We start from the raw sequence: 22108 nt of genomic DNA on the forward strand, positions 1-22108 counted from the left end.
AACTTGTTTTTGTGTTTTTTCGCTTTAGACTTGATGCCGCTGAAAGAGGAGAGTCAAGAACCGAATGGAATGGAAGAGAAAGATCAGTATGAAAAACATCATGATTTCATGAATGGAGAGAAATCCACAAAGATGGAAAAGACTCGCTCACGAAAAAGAGCTCAAAAGACCAAACCTAACAGTTATTTCACTTGCCGTCAATGTGGGAAAAAATACACTGAAAAACGAAGCCTGGAAGTCCACATGAGAGTTCACACTGGAGAGAAGCCTTTCACATGCCAACAGTGTGGAAAGAGTTTTACTCAAATACAAAGCCTTAATGTCCACATGAGAATTCACACTGGAGAGATCGATTTTGCCTGCCAACAGTGTAGAAAGAGTTTCACTCAAAAACAAAACCTTAAAGCCCACATGAGAATTCACACTGGAGACAGCCGTTTTACCTGCCAACAGTGTGGAAAGAGTTTCATTCAGAAACAAAACCTTAAAGCCCACATGAGAATTCACACTGGAGAAAGGCCTTTCACCTGCCAACAGTGTGGACAGAGTTTTGCACATAAACAAAACATTAATTCCCACATGAGAATTCACACTGGAGAAAAGCCTTATACTTGCTCTCATTGTGGACAGAGTTTTACATATAAAAACACCCTTAATTCCCACATGAGAATTCACACTGGAGAGAAGCTGTACAACAGTTGTAAATCTTAGGTATCACATTATCATTCACAGTGGAGAGAAACCGTTAATTGGAAAAAAAAAACGTTCACATGTGATCAGTGTGGAAAGAGTTTCACACGTAAAGTAACCCTTAATTGCCACATGAGGATTCACTTAGGAGAGAACAGTTTTATGTCATCACTGTGGAAAGAGTTTCAGTCATAAAAATAGCTTCAACACTCACATGAGACTTCACGCTGGAGAGAAGCCTTTCATCTGTAAACTGTGTGGCAAGTTTTTTTCACAAAAAGAAAATCTTAAGGCTCACACAAGTACTTGCACAGGAGAGAAGCGGATGTTGAAAATGCTGTCTTGCTGTGAAATGGCACAATGTAACTGAATGATTATACATAAAATTACAAAAACTGAATGAAATAAGAACATTACACCACATTATTTGCTTCATTTAAGTGAGAGAATGCTTTGGTAATGTCTTTAGTCTGGACTTGAATATGGCCACTGTTGGGGATCATCTGGTGACATCTGGAAGTTTGTTAGAGCTGCAAGTGCCTCACCACTGATCCTGACTCGCCGCTAACTGCATGACGGGGACCACTTCCAGATAGGATTTACCCATTGCAAACTGCGTCCAGAGAGCAAAGAGATAACAAATGCAATGTTTGCTCAAATCTTGAGAAGTTGTTTTATTTATATAGCACCTTTCTGTAGCTCGAGGTCGCTTTACATTTGTACATTACAATACATTTACACACCCACACACACATTACAATCACATAAGGACACATATAGTCACATTATCTAAAATATATGTTAAATACATATATTTTTAGCTGAGTCTTGAATGTAGCCACAGATGAGATATTATGAAGTGTAAGGGGTAGTGAATTCCATAATTTAGGAACATTAACACTAAATGACCTTCCACCTACAGTAGCCAACCGGAAACGAGGGATGGGCAATAAACCAAGTTCAGCTGATCTAAGGGACCGGATAGGGCGGTAAGCGTACAGTAGATCAGACAGATATGGAGGTGCAAGACCATTTAATACCTTAAACGTTAGAAGTAGTACCTTAAAGTGAATATGTGATGCCACAGGTAGCCAGTGAAGGTCATATAGCAGAGGAGTAATGTGAGCAGAACGCCTGGTGGAGGAGAGAACTCTTGCTGCTGAGTTTTGAACATACTGTAATCTTGCAATAAGTTTTTTGGGCAGACCAAGCAATAGAGCATTGCCATAATCCAGACGTGATGTGATTAATGTATGAATTAAGGTTTCAGCATCAGCTAGAGAGAGAGAAGATCGAAGACGTGCAATATCACGAAGATGGAAAAAAAGAGTTTTTAACAAGAGAAGAAATATGAGAGCCAAAAGATAGAGTTGAGTCGATTAAGACACCAAGGTTACGAATAGATGATGAAGGCTTAACATGAACTCCATCAATATCAAAGGACTGGTCCATCCTTTTGACTGAGGCAGCAGAGCCAATCACCAATATCTCAGTGTTTTTTATTATTTAATTTGAGGAAATTCAGGGACATCCAATGCTTGATGTCCCTGATACATGCTGTGAGTGAGTCAGGCAGGGATGGCCTATCGGAGCTGGTGGTAAGATGTCATCAGCATAGCAATGAAATTGAAGTCCATGCCTGCGTATGATGTCACCAAGTGGATATATATATAGATGATAAACAATAGTGGGCCAAGAACTGAACCTTGAGGGACACCCTGTGTAAGCGGAGCAGTGGTAGAACTATACCCTTGTATGGTGATATAGTACTTTCTGTCGCTGATGTAAGAAATGAGCCAGGAAAGAGCTGAACCAGTGATGCCGATATCAGAAAGCCGCGAGGTCAGTATTTCATGGGAGACTGTGTCAAATGCAGCGCTTAGATCGAGAAGCATCAAGATGTTTATTAACCCTGAATCCATGGACAAAGGAATGTCATTAACCACCCAAAGAAGAACAGTTTCAGTGCTATGAGATGGGCGAAATCCTCACTGAAAAGGTTCAAAAAGACCATTAACATCTAGATATGATCGCAATTTCGAAGCCACAACCTTTTCAAGGATTTTGCTTAAGAATGTTAAATTAGATTTTGTCCTGTAATTGTCCATGTTTAGATGGTCAAGGCCTGTTTTTTTAAGAATGGGGGTCACCGCAGCCATTTTTAATTCTGCTGGAACAATGGTGGAAGCCAAACTACAGTTTATCATATGTGTTATGAAGGGTGCAACCTCGAGGACACACATCTTAAACCAAACAGTAGGTGTGGGATCAAGCCGGCAGGATGTGGAATTAGACTTCACAATTAGATCACTTATAGCAGCAGGAATAGACAGAGTAAAAGCAGAGAGAGTTTGTTGAGTGAGCTGAATCAGATAACATCAAATTAACATTTGAGCCACTTGTATGAGGAGTGTCTTTGGTGATGGATTCAGTGATTGACTTCAATTTGTCTGAAAATAATTGGGGAAAGCTATTCACAAGCACCCCAGAGCTCGAAATAACATGTTGTGGTGGATTAGTGAGTTTGTTAACCATAGCAAAGAGTGATTTGGGCCTGCATGTGGAATCCTAACAGTAGAGGAGAAATAAGAGGATCTTGCATCGTTGAGGGATGTACGGTAGTTGAGCAAATGTTCTTTAAAAGCCAGAGAGTGCACAATGAGTCCAGTTTTCCTGTGTAGTCTTTCTAAGCGGCGACCCCCTGTTTTCATCGTTCGTAGTTCAGAAGTAAACCAGGGTGAAGCACGAGTAGATGGAACCAGTCTAGTTTTAACAGGATCATGCCTCTCAAGTATTTGAGAAAAAGCATTATTTTAAATACAGCAGATTTCTGACGGACCGTTAGATAGTAAGCATTCTGACAAGGTTGAAGCCCTTATTGAAAGAGAGAAAGAAGATGGATTCACAGAATTGATTTTACGATAGGTGAACATTTTCTTCAGTGGTGATATAGATATTGGAAAACTAAAACTGAAGTTTATGAGTTTGTGATCTGAGAAAGCAAAATCAGAGCCACTAACAAGAATATAATATGAGCCAGATGTACATATGAGATCCAGTATAGTAGTGAGTAGCAAAAGATACATGTTGGAGTTAAGTTAAAACAGTCCAGCACAGACATCAATTCTTTGCATTGTGCATTGTGTTTTCATGTATATTAAAATCACCAAACAAAATAACAGATGAATGACTACCACAGACAAAAGTAACTCACTAATCTCAGAGAAAAAGTCAGAGGGATATTTTGGAGGTCGGTAAATTAACCCTCTGAGGTCGGCAAACGCGTGGGCGCGTTTTGCTGGATTTTCTCCACATTGTAGCACTATAAACTTAAATTACTCCGTCATTTATGGTCATACAGAAAAAAAGAATCTGTGATATTTCTACTTTTGTATGTGTCCACTTACAATCAAATCAAAACATTGTGCTTTTGTAAAATAAAGAAAATAAACAGGGTGTGCGTTCTGCCTCTCCGTCGCGGTGAACTTTTTTTTTCTTGAGCACGTCTATAAACTGAAACAAAACTCAGCGAATACTTGTCACACATTTATGAGCCATACACCTTTATAAACATTTAAGTGTGTACTTTTAAATGATCGGGTTCAAAACGAAAACAAATATTTTCTGTTTAAGTAATTTGTATAAAACCAACAAGATGTCCATCTTCTCAAACGCTTGCTCATTACAGTTAATTTGGCCACGCCCACTCGCGCAAAAGATATTCACATGCAAATCTCCACATGGAACGCGAACGCGCTCGGGTTACCTCAACAACTAAACACCAAAACACTTCACTTCACTTTTCGTCGAGTTTGAAAGACGCGCCTGAGCTTACATTGGATTTTGGCTACCTCAGAAGAAGAAGAACGCAATTTGAAGACAAGAAAGATTTAAGGTAAGAAATTCTTACATGTTTGTAATTGTTGCATAAATGTCACATTGCAGTTGAACTGTTGCTAGATATATGGGGAATATTATAATATTTAGACCCGTGTTTACTGTTAGGCCTACTGTGTTTGTGGATATCTGGTCAAACGTAGATATGTATCTGGTAACCATAATGTTTTATATTTGAGCGCGATCGCGTTTGAATGTATCAGATTTTGCAGCACGATCGCGTTTGAATGTATCATTTGAAAATTTGAAAAGCAAAACACACCAAACGGCTTCATGTTTTTACTATTATCTCATTTCATATCATCATAACGAATGGAAACATTTGAAGTAACATGATAATCAATATATTTTTCTCTAGCTTGGTTGTTACTGAAATATTTTGGAAGATTTATACTGCTATCTATTGTTATTATTATTTTACCCAGCACTGTGCATAGCCTATGCCTACAAGGCACAACAAACCTGGTGTTCATTATTTTATATATTGTTGGAAACATTTGTGTGTGTGTGTGTGTGTATTTTGTGAATTTTAAAAAGCAATTTTAACCAGAAAAATCTAATATTTATTTCCAAAATCGTGCAGGCCTTTCTCTTGATATCAGTATGTTCACTTTTTTTTCAGGGCCCAGATGCCACTGAGTCCTGCCGACTTCAACATTCACATGAGTCTCTGGAACATGAACATGGTAAAGTGAAAATCAAACACCTTGGAAATGAAAGGTATGTACAATGTTTTTAGGAATGGCACAAAGGTCTCTGTCTTTCAATAAGTGCTTTTTTGCCATTTGTTGTGTCTATTTGGATTATGTTGTGTAAATAAATCCAAACAATTTAAAAGCCATTCTTTTTTAAATCTCCTCATTTACAGTATTGTGCAAGGTTGCTCAGAATGATAGGGCCTGATAGCTCCTAATAGGGCCGTTAGGGGAGTGTCTTTGTCTTTCTCAGGTGAGAAAAGCCATACATATGGCTCTCGCATAAGGCTTATTCACACAAAACACGTCGTAAAAATTTTAAATCAATATATTGTCTTCTCTGAATGAGCAGTCAGGGTGATTTTCACATAGTTTTGCAGCAAATATTCTAGGCTACGTCATACAATTTTCAAGTCTTGTGAAGAAATAATCAGTAGGGGTTTCATGGCCTTATTTCAGTGAGAATTTTTTTTTGTATTTTCACAAACCACGCATAAATGTCATTATCTCAAAACTACAAACTTTTACATACATGCTGTTGATATATTATTGTAGCAGAGTTTGTGCTGAATACAGTGTAATTAGACTTTAGCCATGAAAATGTCACAAGTAACAGAAATAACCAGAAATGTCAGAGCATGTCAGAACACCTCCAGGGCCCAGAAAACAGCTCAGACCTCAGAGGGTTAAGATTACTGCCAGTGATGTTTGGCCAGTCATTTTCAGCGCTAGGTATTCAAATGCTGAAACATCATGAAACTCGATCTTGGATATTATAATAGTCTCATGGCAAACTACAGCCAGCCCTCCACCTCTACGATGGAGACGCGGTTGAGATAAATAGATGTACCCAGGTGGTGTTAAAAGGTTCAAGTTGAAAAAGTCATTAGGCACCTGCCAGGTTTCCGTCAAAAGTAGCATGTCCAGGTTTGTGTCCATGATTATGTCATTCAACACTGATGCTTTATCAGTTAAAAATCAAAAGCGCACATCGCAGGTCTGAAGATGCGCGTCTGCAGGTTCCGAGGTCGGGATCAAAACGCAATGATCTTAGATTTCAACAATCGAGTTGATAAGTCTATTTTCCTGCTGTGTTTTACCAGAAGCACGGGTGTTGGTACAGACAACCGGAATATTATTTGAAGACAAGCAGTGATAAAAGCAGTGATAAATCCGAAGTTTCTTCCGTGGACGGTGTATGTAGCGAGGTCGGCGTAAAACTCCCAAGTTGTTTGCACCATTTATAAGTGTACGGAGCCAAGCGAAAAGATTCTTTTTAGAAAATTGTAAAGCCATCTCGGGAAAAGTAATTTGATTAATGTCATCCAAAAACAACACAAAAAGACCAAAAAGGAGGGGGAAGGGCCAGATAGCTCTTGAAACGAAGATTTTTCAGGACCACACTTCAAACGAAGGGGTATGAGAAATGTACCTGCATACACCGGCTACAGAGGCAACATGGCTGCCAATAATCATTTTCTTTGTCACATTCAATCTTGTGTTCATATTTACGGTCATGTTCTTCAAAGAAACGGTTGCAAACAAATCGTTTAAGTTCGTTAACAATATGATGCATGTAAAAAGCAAAAGTTTGAAGCGAAGAGGACCGCCGAAAGACCTCTAGTCGTGCGTTAACGCGTCTTTACATTGACTTAACATTGAAATCACTCGCACCAGATGCTCTATTCGCGTTTGGTGTGAACGCAGCATGAGGCGTCCAAGATATCGTCATCTCCGTTGTTTTCTGCGAATTTCAGAAGAAAAATGCAACAAAAAAAATAGCTGTAACCCACGCAATTGAGATGACTACAGCTGACGACGGCATCTTGGAAGTTTGTGATAAACATTGGCGCATATCCTGTGACGTAGGTGCTAGCGACGACGTGTAACGGTGTAGTAGTGGTGTCCCATTTCTTAGGGGAATATTTTCACCCCTACGCCTTGCGACTCTGTTTCAAGGGACAAGGTTTAGGGGTAGGCGAAGGGTAAGGGGTAGGCGAAGGGTTAGGGGTAGGCGAAGGGGTATAAAATAGAATTGGGACTGAGCCTAAGTGGCGCACAGGACGAGGTTGGTCATGCTGCACAGCTCATTGAAGAACACCAGGTCAGGACCAGTTTAATCCATGGTGTGGGATCTTGGCCTGGTAGACTTGAAAGACCGCCATTGTATGAAGAGTGGATCCAGCTTGACCATTTGTGGCATATTCTCTGGCCGTGAGGGCAAATGTAGTCCTGCATGGCTTTCCCATTATTTACACTGCACACGTCTGCAACGCATAACGGCTCCAATGCGGCCACCGGAGCTGATTGTGGCCATTCTAGTCAAGGCTTGTGTTTATACCATATACCTCCGTATACAAAATACTCTCTCTCACAGGCACTGTATGTGAAATATAGATACAAGATAATTGAGGATGGATTTTAAACGACTAAACCACAGCTACAAATCTTCTATCCTTGTTGTTCATAACTGGAATTTTAAGTGTATTAACTTTGTTTGTAGGCTTTGTTGTTGCTATAGTGACAAACAATTTGAAGTGTTTGTTGTGGATATTTAAGAAAAAAAAATTGTTTTGCTTTGTATATTCAATTTAACAGCATTAGGCTGAATAAGTTAAACTGTGTAATTGAACAGTGCACATATTTTTGATGCTTAAATTATGTTCTAGATTATGAATGAGTGAAACTCTTTGCAGAACGGTCTGAATCCACTCGCATTCGTTTGGACTGCTCTCTCAATGAATCAGCTGAAGTGATTTATCAGTCAGTAAAACAAACAGACGGCATTGAGAGAACAACCAGCGCTGTTTTTCAGTTGTTTTCCTCTGTGAACATGCGCTAATTGGATGTCTAGGGTTGGGCATTGCACAATTCCAATTTCGATTCTGCTTATCGATTCCCAATTTAGATTCCAATAAGGTAAAAAAAAAAAAACTTTAGAAATCATTCATATTTAGTCTTATTGCAAAACATTTAGTTGTAGCTGAATATCATGAATATCATACAGGCTAAAGAACAGTTACACTAGGAACATTTGCCTGTGGATTAAAAATACCATAGAAAAACAACTAACCTAACTAATATAAACTTCAAGCATTATTAAAGACAAGTAAACACTCAGTAATTAAAAAAGAACAAATAAAAAAATAAGCAATTGCAACAAATAGATACAATTGAACAAAGATACGATTGAAATAAGTGTTTTATGATTTTCAGGTATTCAGGTACAAAATGTGTAATCAAATATAAAATGACACTGCACTTTATAAATAAAATATACATTACAAATATAGTAATGATATGACAACTTATCATATCACCCCGCCGAAAAAAAATAAAATAATATATATATATATATACAGTGCAATGCATAAGTGAATACACCCATGCTAAAGTTGACTAAAAAGAGGAATAAAAAATCATATTTTGGAAATTGAACTTAATGCCTTAATTTAAAAAATTAGGAAAAATCCAACCTTTAAGGACACCAATTTTCTTTGTGAATGAATAATGTATCGTAAATAAATAAATGTTCTTCCTTAAAATACATGGTGCATAAGTGAGTACACCCCTATGTTAAATTCCCATAGAGGCAGGCAGATTTTTATTTTTAAGTATTTTTAAAAAAATTTTTTTAGGATACTATGCATCCTGATAAAGTTCCCTTGGCCTTTGGAATTAAAATAGCCCCACATCATCACATCGCCTTCACCATACCTAGAGATTGGCATGGGGTACTTTCCATAAGATCATCTCTCAATGCACATCAAACTAGCTTTTAGGCTAACTGAAATAAAACCATGCCAATCTCTAGGTATGGTGAAGGCTATGTGATGATGTGGGGCTATTTTAATTCCAAAGGCCAAGGAAACTTTATCAGGATGCATAGTATCCCAAAGTTTTTTTAAAAAAATACTTAAAAATAAAAATCTGCCTGCCTCTATGGGAATTTAACATAGGGGTGTACTCACTTATGCACCATGTATTTTAAGGAAGAACATTTATTTATTTACGATACATTATTCATTCACAAAGTAAATTGGTGTCCTTAAAGGTTGGATTTTTCCTAATTTTTTAAATTAAGGCATTACGTTCAATTTCCAAAATATGATTTTTTATTCCTCTTTTTAGTCAACTTTAGCATGGGTGTATTCACTTATGCATTGCACTGTATATATTATATATATACAGGGGTGCACATAACATTTTTGGTCTTGTTCTCAGGGGAGAACCTGGGGTTGTTGCTTGGTCCTCACATTTTCAAATGCATTTTTTCCTTAACCCACCTCACGGGAGGAACAAATTAGAGGGATGCATAATATATTGTTAAATATTGTTATCTGACTATACCTACATCCAAATTAAAAAAAAAAAAAAAAAAATCGAGCACACTTTAAAATAGTCAAATTTTTATCAGGCAGTAGGCTAATATGGCCTAGTCGAGTCTATGCAGACTGCTTGTTATTATCAGAGATGGCAACGCCGGCGAAGGAGGTAACTTTACGTGACAAACTCAAAAAAGGAGAATTAAAAACAAAGGCAATAGAAGGTCATCCATCCATTTTTTCCCCCAAAAACGCTATAAATCCATCCTTTTTTTATATATATATATTTTTTTTAAATTGATGGTTTGTCTTTTTTTTTTAAGTATTTTGTCATTTATGAGGAAAAAACAATCTTACGTGAGTGACAGCTTACGGACGCGACCACTCTGAAAGCGCCGCGGCACTAAAAGACTTTCAAACTTTCACAGAGACCTCAAACAGAAAGCACAAAGCCTTTCTTTAAAGCGAATTTCGTTTTGTATTAATTGTATCTTAATTTTAATCTATGTTTCATTAACCAATTTCCTGGTTTTAATAAATAAAAAAGTAAATAGGCTATCTTGATTGTTTAGGCTATTTTTTAATTATAGCCTAAGTGTAAAATATTAGGCTGTGTATACCGACATGGATCAATTATTAATATTAAATTTCATCTGTCTTTTGTAGGCATAGGCTAGCTGATGGCGCACCAATGAAAAATCCTAAATGATGTGCCAAAATGCATTTTCTATTAGGCTACAATGAAAATATTGTACGGTCAGGTTTGCCGAAGTTCGTTTAATTTAGGCTATTTATTTATTTAAATCATTTATTTATTTTTGTCCATGTGCGCCGATCGGAGACGGAGTTCACTGCTGATATTCTGAGGTAAGAGAGTTTTCTAGTCTCGCGGCTGTCATCAGCAGCGCCTTGCGTTGCCCAATCAGCGGATGGCGGGCGGGTGCGGTTTTGAAAATTGGTCAAAAACGTTGGTGCGGATGGATGGCGGATGGATGGTGAGTTTTGCGATGCGGTTGCGGATGAAATAGCCCATCCGCGCATCTCTAGTTCTGAGGCCTATCCAACACCACAGATTGCGCACCTATCTATCCCCAAATCTTAGGTACGCAAATGAGGGTTGCGGCAATTCATCTGGTACGCATTGTTTAATTGGGTAGCGCATGCGCACCTGCGCACCACTTATGTGCATCCCTGTATATATATATGCACTCTTGAGTATTGGAATTGAGCTTTAACAGTTGATGATGATGTAATAAAAAATAAGCAAAAGAGTATGTAGCACAACTAATTTGTGAGATTCTGTCTAAACAAAAGACAAAACGAAGTATAATAAACTTTATCATAAACTAACAATTTATTATTATACAATAAACAAGGTTTATCAATCAAATTACCGGTAAACCTTTATTCAGGCAAAAGACCACTCAAATATGTATGAATTCTACTTACTGTTTTTAAAGAAAAACTTCTTTAAAAAAAAAAAAAAAAAAAAGTATTGACACATTATTTATTGCTGACTTATTGATGAAATCATTGTAAATGCTTAACAGGATGGACATCTGTCACAGACAAAGATAATAATGTTGTAATCAAAAAATGTTTATTATAGAACACCAGAAAAGACAAACACACAGAACCACATTCTGTGTGTTTGTGACATGCAGGATAATTATTTTTTTTGTCTATACTTTTTTAGCTTTAGCATTAACCTTAACATTATATATATATATATATATACAATTTGTATTATCTTCTACTGATTCTTGTGGAAGATATATGCATTTCAATGTTGACACATGTGAATTGTGCTTTAATAACTCATTCAGTCTTTTTAACAAGTTATTAGTAATTATTGATCTATTTCATAACATAATTGGACAACATGTATTAACATATATATTTCACCAAGAGTTCACCATAAATTCCCATGACATCTATTTCTATGGACTCTGGATATTGGACAGCAGATTAAACAGGACTTTTATTTTGGTCTGGCGATGTGACGTCATAAAGCTGCGCCGTGCTCCTGCAACTGTTATGAATCAAGACTGAAGATTAGATTAAAGAAAGGTTTGTGGTTTTACGCATTTAAAGAGTTTAAATCGATACATGTCGATTTGATCGTTTTTACAAGAGGTATATGACCATGTATTATTGAACATATCTTTGTAATATGCTTAATGTAACAATATTGCGTTTTTTTGTGTGAGTCACATTGAATCTAATGCTTTGCCAAATGACTCACTGATTCAAAGCGCTTGAATCACCGCGCGCTGGCGAATCCTGCCGCTCAAAACAGTGTAAAAATACAACGAAAACACTTATATGATGATTAATAATGACAACTTTCATGAACAAATCGCAAATGTTTTCATGACGACGTAATCTGTTAAATCTACAAATAATTAAATATGAAGTGTCTGTATAATTTATTTTATTACATTGTAGTGCTTGTTTTGAGTGATTTTAGTCTAGTCAGTTTATTATTTAAGTCCATTAACTCTCCCTCTGACTGACTCCCTCACCAGTGCGCTGAACTACTGAACTAGAGCTGATTGAGACGCTCTCAGAGATTTACTGTGGATTTATTTTTCTTTCTGTTAATTATTCTCATCTTAAACATGACAAATTGTCCAAACACACAGGAAAACTCCTGGAGAAACATCTGAGATCCACGTGTCACTATAATAAAGATGGCGTTGATTAAACAGGAGAGTGAAGACATAAAGATTGAAGAAGTGTTCAGCGTGAAACATGAAGAAACTGAGGAACAAACAGGTTAGTTTCATTCGGCCCTTATTAAAATGATCTACAGAAATTAATGATAGAAGAATGTTGTATGAGTTTCCTGAATTAAAGCGGTTTTATTTGACATGGAGCGGGTCTTCTCATGTGGACAGGCATGTTTGTTGAGATCATATGACCAGAGAAATGGAAATAAAGTGTTTCCGCATGAACTTTAGAGGACCTGTACACTTGCATTATATAGATTAGATAGATTGTTTATATTATAAATCTGTTATTCAGAAGAAAGGAAATCATATACACCTGGGATGGTATGAGTGAGTAAATGATGAGAGAACATTAATTTTGGATGAAGTATCCCTTTAACTATTACCACAGCCCCATCAAGTACCTTTCACTAAACCAAAGATTGAAACCAAAAACAGTAATATTAATGATAATGTTAACATGTTATGAAAGGTGGCCATTATTATTATTTTGATGTATTGACATCCATATTATTTTAAGTCCTAAACATGTCAGTCATTTCATTTGACATGAGATCACTGCAGTTAGCAAATGACAACAAGCCCACAATCCAAATGTTTCTTCATTATTTCTCATTCTTTAGGCAGTTTTACTTGTATAAAAATTAACCCCAAGTAATGACCCACAGGCTCAACCCAGCTTTTGACGTTCCCGATTCCGGTGATTAATTTGAGACAACTCAAGCAGGAATTATGTTTTTGAAACAGTACTACTAATTTTATGTTTCTTTTTCAAAAACAATAAACATTGATGCATTATTAATAATAATTAGCTTCAATTTTTTCTTGTATTATTTTCCGAAACAACATGGTTTAATTAAAAATAATTTCATTATTGCCCGCGCAGAGGCTATTCCATTTTATTTATCCATGACAAATGCATTTTTAGCATTTATAAGTGTGGTCCAATTATTTGTTTGCATTATTTAGGCATTATTTTATTTCTTTGTAGAGAAATAAAATAAACATTTTCTGCGGTTCAGGTAGAGACACATCAAGTACTCCCTCCCATTTGGGTCGGTTTGAGTTTACTCCCTTAGAGCCTAATCACTGCCCGGGGCTGACGCTCTTGACAGTCGAAGCTGTAGGCCTTCAGTAGGCCTCCTCGATTGTCTGGTAGCATAAAATTGTATTCCCCTTGTTTAAAGGGTCAATAGCACTTCTGCTGAGTACACTGCTAAAGTAGTCAGGCCTTCACTGGCCTTCTTGAAGGCGGCTCCCCAACGAGTTGAATATTTAGCAGTAATTATAATGTTGCAGGCTCCCTTGGAGCCTCCCTGATTCTAGCCCAGAGCCTGGTCATATATATCAGGTTGAGCATAGTGTTCCAGACACTACCTGAGGTTCGCTCTGTATGGATACGTAGCTCCCTAAAACTGGTCGGAAGGTCAATGCACTCTCACAAGGCCTCCCTGTTAGATCAGCCCTAGAGCTGGAGGCGCTCCCCTTATTAGGGTCCCCTTTCTAGAGTGCCTTTTTAAAGCACTGCGTAGATCCAGGATTGAGTAGAGTTACTCCCCTCATTTGCAAGGGTTTAAAAAGTGCTATGCTGAGTTCTAGTCAAGTCACATTTATTTATAAAGCGCTTTTTACAATACAGATTCAAAGCAGCATAACAGAAAAATAATGCAAAAAAGTTTGTTTCCAGAAGAAAACAGCGTCACAGTCCAGCTTAAGTTCAGTGATGGTTCATTTCTGTTTTAACAAAAGTTATTAGTTTAGTTCATATATATATATATATATATATATATATATATATATATATATAGCATTTTTTTTAAATAAACCATTAAATGGCACTTTCTGGAGAGTTTTGTGCAAAGAAATGGAGAAATTGAGTCTTACATGATTTGTGAAAAACTGCAAGGTTAAGCGTATATACTTTGCATTGTTGTAGTATCAACAGGTATTAGGACATTTAGCATTTACATTACTGTTAACCAGTCATCACTTGATTACACATTGTATTACCTTATGATATAGTGACCCATACAATGTGCCAAACATAATGTGCCACATGAAGAGACAGTGCAGCATATGACAGTAGCAACAGCTGAGAAGATTTGGGTCTGTGGTGACCAGGTCCACCTCACACACACACACACACACACACACACACACACACACACACACACACACACACACACACACACACACACTTGGCAACCAAATATTTAGTTTTGATTTCTGACTCCAGTGGTTGCCTCATTACAAACTGCCTATTATTAAGATATAAAAATGATGATAAAACTGGTTAGTTTTACAATCAACATTTGAATTTATTTGTGTTTTACCTTTGTAATTTAATTTTGATTTTACATCTCATACACATTCTTAAAAACAGTACACAGTACAGAGTTCACATCTATAACTCATAACTCATCTATAACTTCATTACTTCCCATAATGGCTGGTATGCAAACACCTCAGTATTAGTCCGCCTTTTCTTACACGCCAGGTGCTCTGCAGATCTCCTCCACTACCCACTTTCTAACACATTTAGTGGGGTCCCAGGATGCTAATGGAGGGCCGACAATGTTAACAAACATTAGAGAGGACACATTTTCAATTCTCAGCAGGGAATGTAAAGGTGTAACAACTGTGTTCATTTCAGAAAATCCTCTCTCACGTTCTGCACTGCTGACAGCAACTGTTTCAACAGCATGTCTGAGTGTTAGAAGTGGTGTAGTCATGGGTCGACTGGGGTCACTTTTGAAATCCCCAAAGCTTGCCTTCATGCCAGTAAAGCCAATACTAAAAAGATTGCAAATCTCCCTCAGTCCATGTTCCCCATACATTTGAGGTAAAGGAGAGGGCCAAGTTGTGTTGTTAAGAATGTTCACCCTTTGAAACAACCATTCTTGCCTCCATGTTGGTTTTCAAAGCTTCATAAAACTTTTCTGGCTCGATGACTTTCTGTCAAAACAAACAATAGTTTTTACAAGCATATTGCCTATATTTTTGTAGTATATTAAACACTGTTACACTTTTTGAAACTATTTCAGCATGTGTAGGCCTGTCACTGACAGAGCTAGTCAGTGCTTTCTGAACATATTGAACACACTTTTAAAAATACCGCGATAATACCGAAAACTGTGATAATTTTGGTCATTTTCATACCGTCCCATCTCTACTGCCAACATGTTACAGAGCTAGTCATGCTAACATGTCTGGAATATCAGCCCACCTTTTGAAGAAATCAGTCAGTTTCCTCTTCTTGGGTGGATATGCTCCACTCATTTCAATTTATCTCTGAAAGTTGGAGAATAAATGGTTGATTTAATTTCCATTAACCACCAAGCTTTTGTTTTTCCAGCAGTAGAAGGTTCTGGATTTCTACAGGCATTCGTATGCTTTCCACTCGACCTAGAAAAGATAGAGGAGTTGCTGACCACCGTTGCAGATCTTTATAGATGCATTTAATTAGTTTAGGGTAATTTGCTTCATATAGATCTTGCTATAAGGGGGGTATAAAGATCCCCAGGTTCTTGATGCCCTCTTTGGGCCACTTAAAGCCACTCAGTTTTATCACCCTCTCAGAGATTTGGCATCCAATATTCAGGGACTCAGTTTTGTCTATATTTACTCTATAACCTGAATAGTGTCCAAACTTGGAGATTAGTTTTTTTATTTGGGGTATTGTCAATTGAGTGTTTGGTGAGTAAAGTAGGACATCATCTGCATATAGCAAGATTTTATGCTCCTCACCTCCTATCACAATGCCTTTTATGACAGCACTTTCTCTCATGAGCTGAGCGAGAGGCTCTTTGCTTATGGCAAATAATAATGGGGACAGTGCACAGCCCTGTCTACAACCGCGCTCTAATTTGAACGCCCCTGATTTATATAAATTAACTCTAATTGAAGCTTGTGGATTAGAGTAAGAGTATAGAGTTTGTATCCATTTAAGACAGTTAGGTCCAAAATGAAATCTCTTCATGGTATGAAACAGGAACTGCCAGGACACTCGATCAAAAGCTTTATATGCATCCAATGAAATAATTGCAATCTCTTCCGTTTTAAGCCCACCGGCAACTATAGTTGCCGCAATGCATAGTTGTCATTTTCCTTTTGTAAGTATTTTTCTAGATGTTATCCATGTTTTATTTCTCATTGACATGCAAGCAAACAACCAAATAAAGGATTTCAAGAAGAAAACAAAGGTATTCACTTCCTCCCTGTCACATGAGGCTGTCAACTTCCTAGCCCTACTTCTAGGAAGCATGGCGAAGGCAAACCCTCTCAAAGAAAGGTCATTTTCATGTTACTAATAAATATTTTTTGTTGACATATATATATATATATACATAATCATGAAGGTCTCTAGAATCATCCAAACAAAACAAATCTTACAAGAGATCTATAGTTTATTGTATACTTAGTCAAAAGTCCAAGCGGCAACTATAGTTGCCGGTGGGCAAATGCCCTGTAAGTACATATGTCATGGGAAAATGGGGCATACTGTGTTAATAGGTTAATAAATCAAGGTTATTGGTCTTGTTTAGTGCATAAACATAACTTAACCTAACCCTTTAAATGACATCTCTACTGTTCATAAATTAAAATTTTGTTATATAGATTTTTTTTTTTCTTCATTCTATTTATTTGTATTTATTTATTTTCATTTAACTTTTTGATACACGCCCTGTTATGGCTGCACTTTGTTCTGCACTATGTTCCACAACTTTAACCCTTGTGCGATGATCGTTTGCGGTTTAAAAGTCAGGCTGTTTGGGCTCTGAGAGACCCCAGGCGATACGTCCCCGATAATTAATGCGATATGGCTCAGCTTGTCAGTTAACTACGGCACTGTGTTGTAAATGCCGCTCCATCTGAAAGCAGGTGATGGCGATTTACTACTAATCAAGGAACCGGCTTTACTGACGAGATGCGCATAACAATCTCATGCGATATATTGCCCAGCCCTAGTATCCAGGTAGAACTGTAATTCATCTTTTATAAATGTGATAAATGCATTATCATTTAGCAAAGATGCATTAAATCTCCATTGTCTGGATATCGACCTAGATCCCATAACATTGTCATGGAGTGGTCTGAGAGTGTTATGGGCAGTATTTTAATATCGGTTACTCTATGTAATTATGAAACCAGGGTGAATAAATAATCAATTCGTGAATGTGATGAATGCCTAATACAGAAAAATGTAAGAACTAGACCCACCTCCTTTAAGTTGTCCAGATAACATCTTACTCATTTTAGGGAGAGGGGATTTTGGAGTCGGCTGCCTATCCATATACTGTGACAAAACACAATTGAAGTCTCCCCCCAACAAGAGGATCCCTTTACTGTGCTGCAAAATAACCCCAAAGATGTTTTTTATCAAATTTGGATCATCTTCATTTTGAGCGTAGACGTTCATTAATGAAACGTTTACTCCATCAATAACTCCATTTACCACTTACTTCAGTAGATGTAAAGTTCAGATTTCTATGGACTAACATGCAAACTCCCCTCCTCTTTCCTGATTTATGGGATGATTAAAAAGCTTTAGAAATAAATAATGGACAAATGGAGTCTTTAAATGCCTCAGATGTAAAGTTATTCGCTGTCAAATTGACGCCAAAATGAATGGGAGTCAATGGATTGCTTTAAGCTGATGCATCAGCTCTAACATCAGTGCTTTTACCTGCATTAATACTGCACTGAATAATAGGCCTACATTACTATTTACAGATAAAAAAAAAAAATCTTAATTACATTTTATGCATTAGACCAGTGTTTTCCAAAATCGTAAGGGACTGTTGTTAAGGGACACTTATAAAGTAACATACTACAGATATTGAATAGTCATCAATTATAAAAAAAATAAATACAAAAAAAAAAACGTTTTCAATGTATAAATAAAAAAAATGCTGCAAAATCTACTAGGTCAAGACCAGTGCGTGATTTTTTTTTTTTTTTTGTCTTTCGTTGTTTGATTACAATGACTGACAGCACCAAACCAGTGTACTATGCTGCACTCACTTTAACACAGACTGCACACATCAAATAATATGACTGACGTGCATCTAATGTTCTACTTATTGTATAAGTTCATTTAAAACATGACAAACTTTAAACACTCGAGCACAGACAGAAAGCTTTCACTGCACATGTTTCGATTATTTGCGCACGCTTCAAGTATGTGGGTGCACGCACGCTTTAAGCACGCGTATGGCACTCACCATACAAAAAAAAAAAACGCATTCAAATCTCACATTACATTCTATATTCCTCTGATAAACCCTGACATTTATATAAACATCTTAAACCTACTAAATACTTTCAAACTATAAGCTTAACCACCTAGAAGAAGCTGTTTATATAGCCTACTTTTACATAAATCAATACAATACTGCTTAAACCAATCACACCACGTATACAAACGCTCAATATACCCTACTTAACCAAATTACTACTAAATTAATAGCAAAACAAATCAGTAACTTCTTACGTTCTGCTTCGGGGCCATTAACTTCACCTCAGCAATCGTCTTGATTTCACCGGTGGGTTTTTAATGGGAAAGCCAAGGTTGGGCACCACAGAAATGTCAGTAGAGCCACCGCACGGGATGTCAAATTCTCCGCCATCTCTACCTGGGAAAACAACCTAATTAATACACATATTAATAAACAGTAACATTAAATAAAAGACTAAATATTTACATAATAACCGAATAGATACTCACTGACGCAGTGTTTGATTTTTTTTGTAATTTCACTGGGCTTTTATTATTATTTGCCTGGAAAAAAGATGTCCGTTTCTCTGCCGCGAAAACAACGATATTATGAAAGTCATCGCGGCTAGTTTGAAAAACTGCATTAAAAAAGTTGTTACCAGTCCGAGATGCTTTTTTTACAGGACTGACATTGTGCACATATCCACAAATAACGTCTTTACTTTCCTCAACCTTTTGACCGGAGAACCCATTTTGCACGTGCTACAGCTTTACCTTTGCCGCTTCTTCTTCTACATTTCTTTAGCATTAGCTAATTTTACACTTGCATTAGCGCCACCTACTGAGATAGATAGATCGAGATAGAGATAGAGTTGGCAAACACTACCTTAAATAATTAATGAAAATCTTCCCATTTATCGACCAACTTCCTACCTACTTACCCCTAAATATTAGTCCTGCAATTATCTATTTTTTTCTAGAACATATATATATATATATATATATATATATATCTCCCCTTACCAGTCAGCCCCAATTTTGGCAAGTGATGCATACATGACATACCCAAAATAAAAAGGTTGCTGCTCATAAGTCATTTATTTAGAAAGCCAACCCTTGAGAGTTTACAGTTAAAGACTCAAAATGAATCAGACTGTTATTAATATTGAGATATATATAAAAACAAAAACAACAAATATTAAGAATATATTTATTAAATGTTTAGGATTGCAACTTATAACCACAACTAAAGTGTAGCCACAATTGTGGTCATGCTTCCTTTCAAACCTGAGGATGATATTTCTAAAATTATGCATTTTATGAAGCCTATTGTGAGACCATGTCAGGGGAGGCTTTGGAGAAATTTTAGAGAAGGCTGATAAGATTCTTATCAAATATTTTATTGCCCTGTAAACACCCATTTACCTACTTTTGCTCAGGCCCGCGTAGCGCAAATCGCTCTGTATCTGAAGGGCTACATTTTATTTCTCCATTTAATAAGCGAACTATTCAGTCAAATAGGTATTTGTTGTGAAAGAAATACATTTACAATTTCAAGCATTTAATCCAAAATTTAAGCACTTTTAAACCTTGAAAACACAACATCAAAATTAAAGCATTTTCAAGGATTTCAAGCACCCGTACGAACCCTGAGCCCAGCACTTTCCATAATGAAATTTGTTTTGTACATCAATAACCTCATATATTTTGTCACTATGTGATAGCTTTCGGAATAGCTGAACGGCTCCGTTTATATTGTGGGTGTTCCCAGCAATGCCGACCAAGTCTATTGGGAACAACTGCAACTCAGCCATGAAGTGGTAGGCCACGTAATATCACAGAGCGGGGTCAGCGCATGCTGAGGTGTACAGTGTGCAGAAGTCGCCAACTTTCTGCAGTCAATAGCTACAGACCTCCAAACTTTGTGTGGCCTTATAGATTAGCTAAAGAACAGTGCATAGAGAGCTCCATGGAATGAGTTTCCATGGCCGAGCAGCTGCATTCAAGCCTTACATCACCAAGTGCAATGCAAAGGATGCAGTGGTGTAAAGCACGCCGCCACTAGACTCTAGAGCAGTGGAGACATGCTCTCTGGAGTGACAAATCACGCTTCTCTGTCTGGCAATCCGATGGACGAGTCTGGGTTTGGTGGTTGCCAGGAGAGCTGTGCCTGACTGCATTGTGCCAAGTGTAAAGTTTGGTGGAGGGGGAATTATGGTGTGGGGTTGTTCTTCAGAGGTTGGGCTTGGCCCCTTAGTTCCAGTGAAAGGAACTCTTAATGCTTCAGCATACCAAGACATTTTGACAATTTCATGCTCCCAACTTTGTGGGGACAGTTTGGGGATGTTCCTGCTCCAACATGACTGCGCACCAGTGCACAAAGCAAGGTCCATAAAGACATGGATGAGCGAGTTTGATGTGGATGAACTGGCTTGCACAGATTCCTGACCTCAAGCCGACAGAACACCTTTGGGATGAATTAGAGTGCGAGCCAGACCTTCTCATCCAACATCAGTGCCTGACCTCCAAATACGTTTCTAGACGAATGGCCAAAAATTCCCATAAACACATTCCTAAACCTTGTGTAAAGCCTTCCCAGAAGAGTTGAAGCTGTTATAGCTGCAAAGAGTGGGCCAACTCCATATTAAACCCTACGGATTAAGAATGGGATGTCGTTAAAGTTCATGTGCATGTAAAGCCAAACGTCCCAAAACTCACATTACTCTAATAAAGTAGCCTAGATTTGATTTGATATTGTACATTAAGTAGTTTAAAAATGTTGTACTTTTACACAAATATGTTAAAATGATGTAACTCTACTCTGCTATTTTCTCTTCGTTTGTGGTCGTTACATGCTTGTTTTCATTTTATTTGTATCCATCAATGTGATTGGATAGGGAGAAAGTAATCAGTCTTGTGAATCTGTCAAATAAAATTGTGCATAGAAAACTTTAACCACAGTAGTAGATGGCGGCAACAGCTGCTGTTGAAGCACATCCTTCAGTCAACATAGCATTCGTTTTGCGCAACTTCATCTCTGACAGTCAATAATGCTCAGTTTTGATTTCATTCTCATTGTATTGAGTTCCTGTTTTGCCTCTTTAGTTATCTAGTTGGTAGAGTTCTCAAAGTACTGACTTCGGTACCAAGTCGGTACTGAAATTTTTAAATTGTGACACTTTGAGCACTGTTGAGCGAATCATTAAACGCCTCTGATTGACCATTGTGTTCACGTGCTCATTGGATTTGTCTGTGATTGGCCACAATGATTCACTTAAATTAAGTCTGTTTAAGGTTAGACTCGCTCAAGGGAACACCTGATCAGATGGTACTGATGTCCCAGAAATACAAAGAGAGGATCGCTAGGGTGGCCAGCCTCATGAAGTGCATTTGATTAGCTTTCCACCAGTGAAGAGGATTACTATCTTAAGAGCATGTATTGTCTCTTATATAGGTGTCCACCTCTGCTTCTGGGTCATCAGCTTGTCATGGCATTGCCATAGCTGCGTTGTCCGACTCCAGCTTTGGCAGCGGACACCGCTGTCTCATCTC

At 37.4% G+C, this 22108-nt stretch overlaps 2 protein-coding genes across 5 annotated transcripts in view; both read left to right on the plus strand.

Annotated features, from left to right (window-relative positions):
• LOC307164995 (uncharacterized protein) overlaps positions 1 to 1341 on the plus strand; it is a 98530-nt gene extending 97189 nt beyond the window's left edge. The window contains exon 4 of one of the 2 annotated variants that reach the window (XM_079882246.1): positions 29 to 1282. In XM_079882246.1, the coding sequence (XP_079738372.1) occupies positions 29 to 92 (64 nt within the window). In that variant the 3' untranslated portion in view covers positions 93 to 1282. Of the gene's footprint in view, positions 1 to 28 lie in introns of both variants that reach the window. The other variant, XM_079882245.1, reaches the window with a different exon arrangement.
• LOC307164966 (uncharacterized protein) overlaps positions 1 to 22108 on the plus strand; it is a 215302-nt gene that overhangs the window by 97212 nt on the left and 95982 nt on the right. The window contains exons 1-2 of one of the 3 annotated variants that reach the window (XR_013822368.1): positions 11596 to 11677; positions 12253 to 12385. The exons of 1 other annotated variant lie outside the window; for it this stretch is intronic. The gene's annotated coding sequence lies outside the window, so the exon portion shown is untranslated. Of the gene's footprint in view, positions 1 to 11595; positions 11678 to 12252; positions 12386 to 22108 lie in introns of those variants that run through there. One more of the 3 variants, XM_079882216.1, reaches the window with a different exon arrangement.

Source organism: Squalius cephalus (genome assembly GCF_949319135.1).
Source record: "Squalius cephalus genome assembly, chromosome: 9".
NCBI classification, from domain to species: domain Eukaryota; kingdom Metazoa; phylum Chordata; class Actinopteri; order Cypriniformes; family Leuciscidae; genus Squalius; species Squalius cephalus.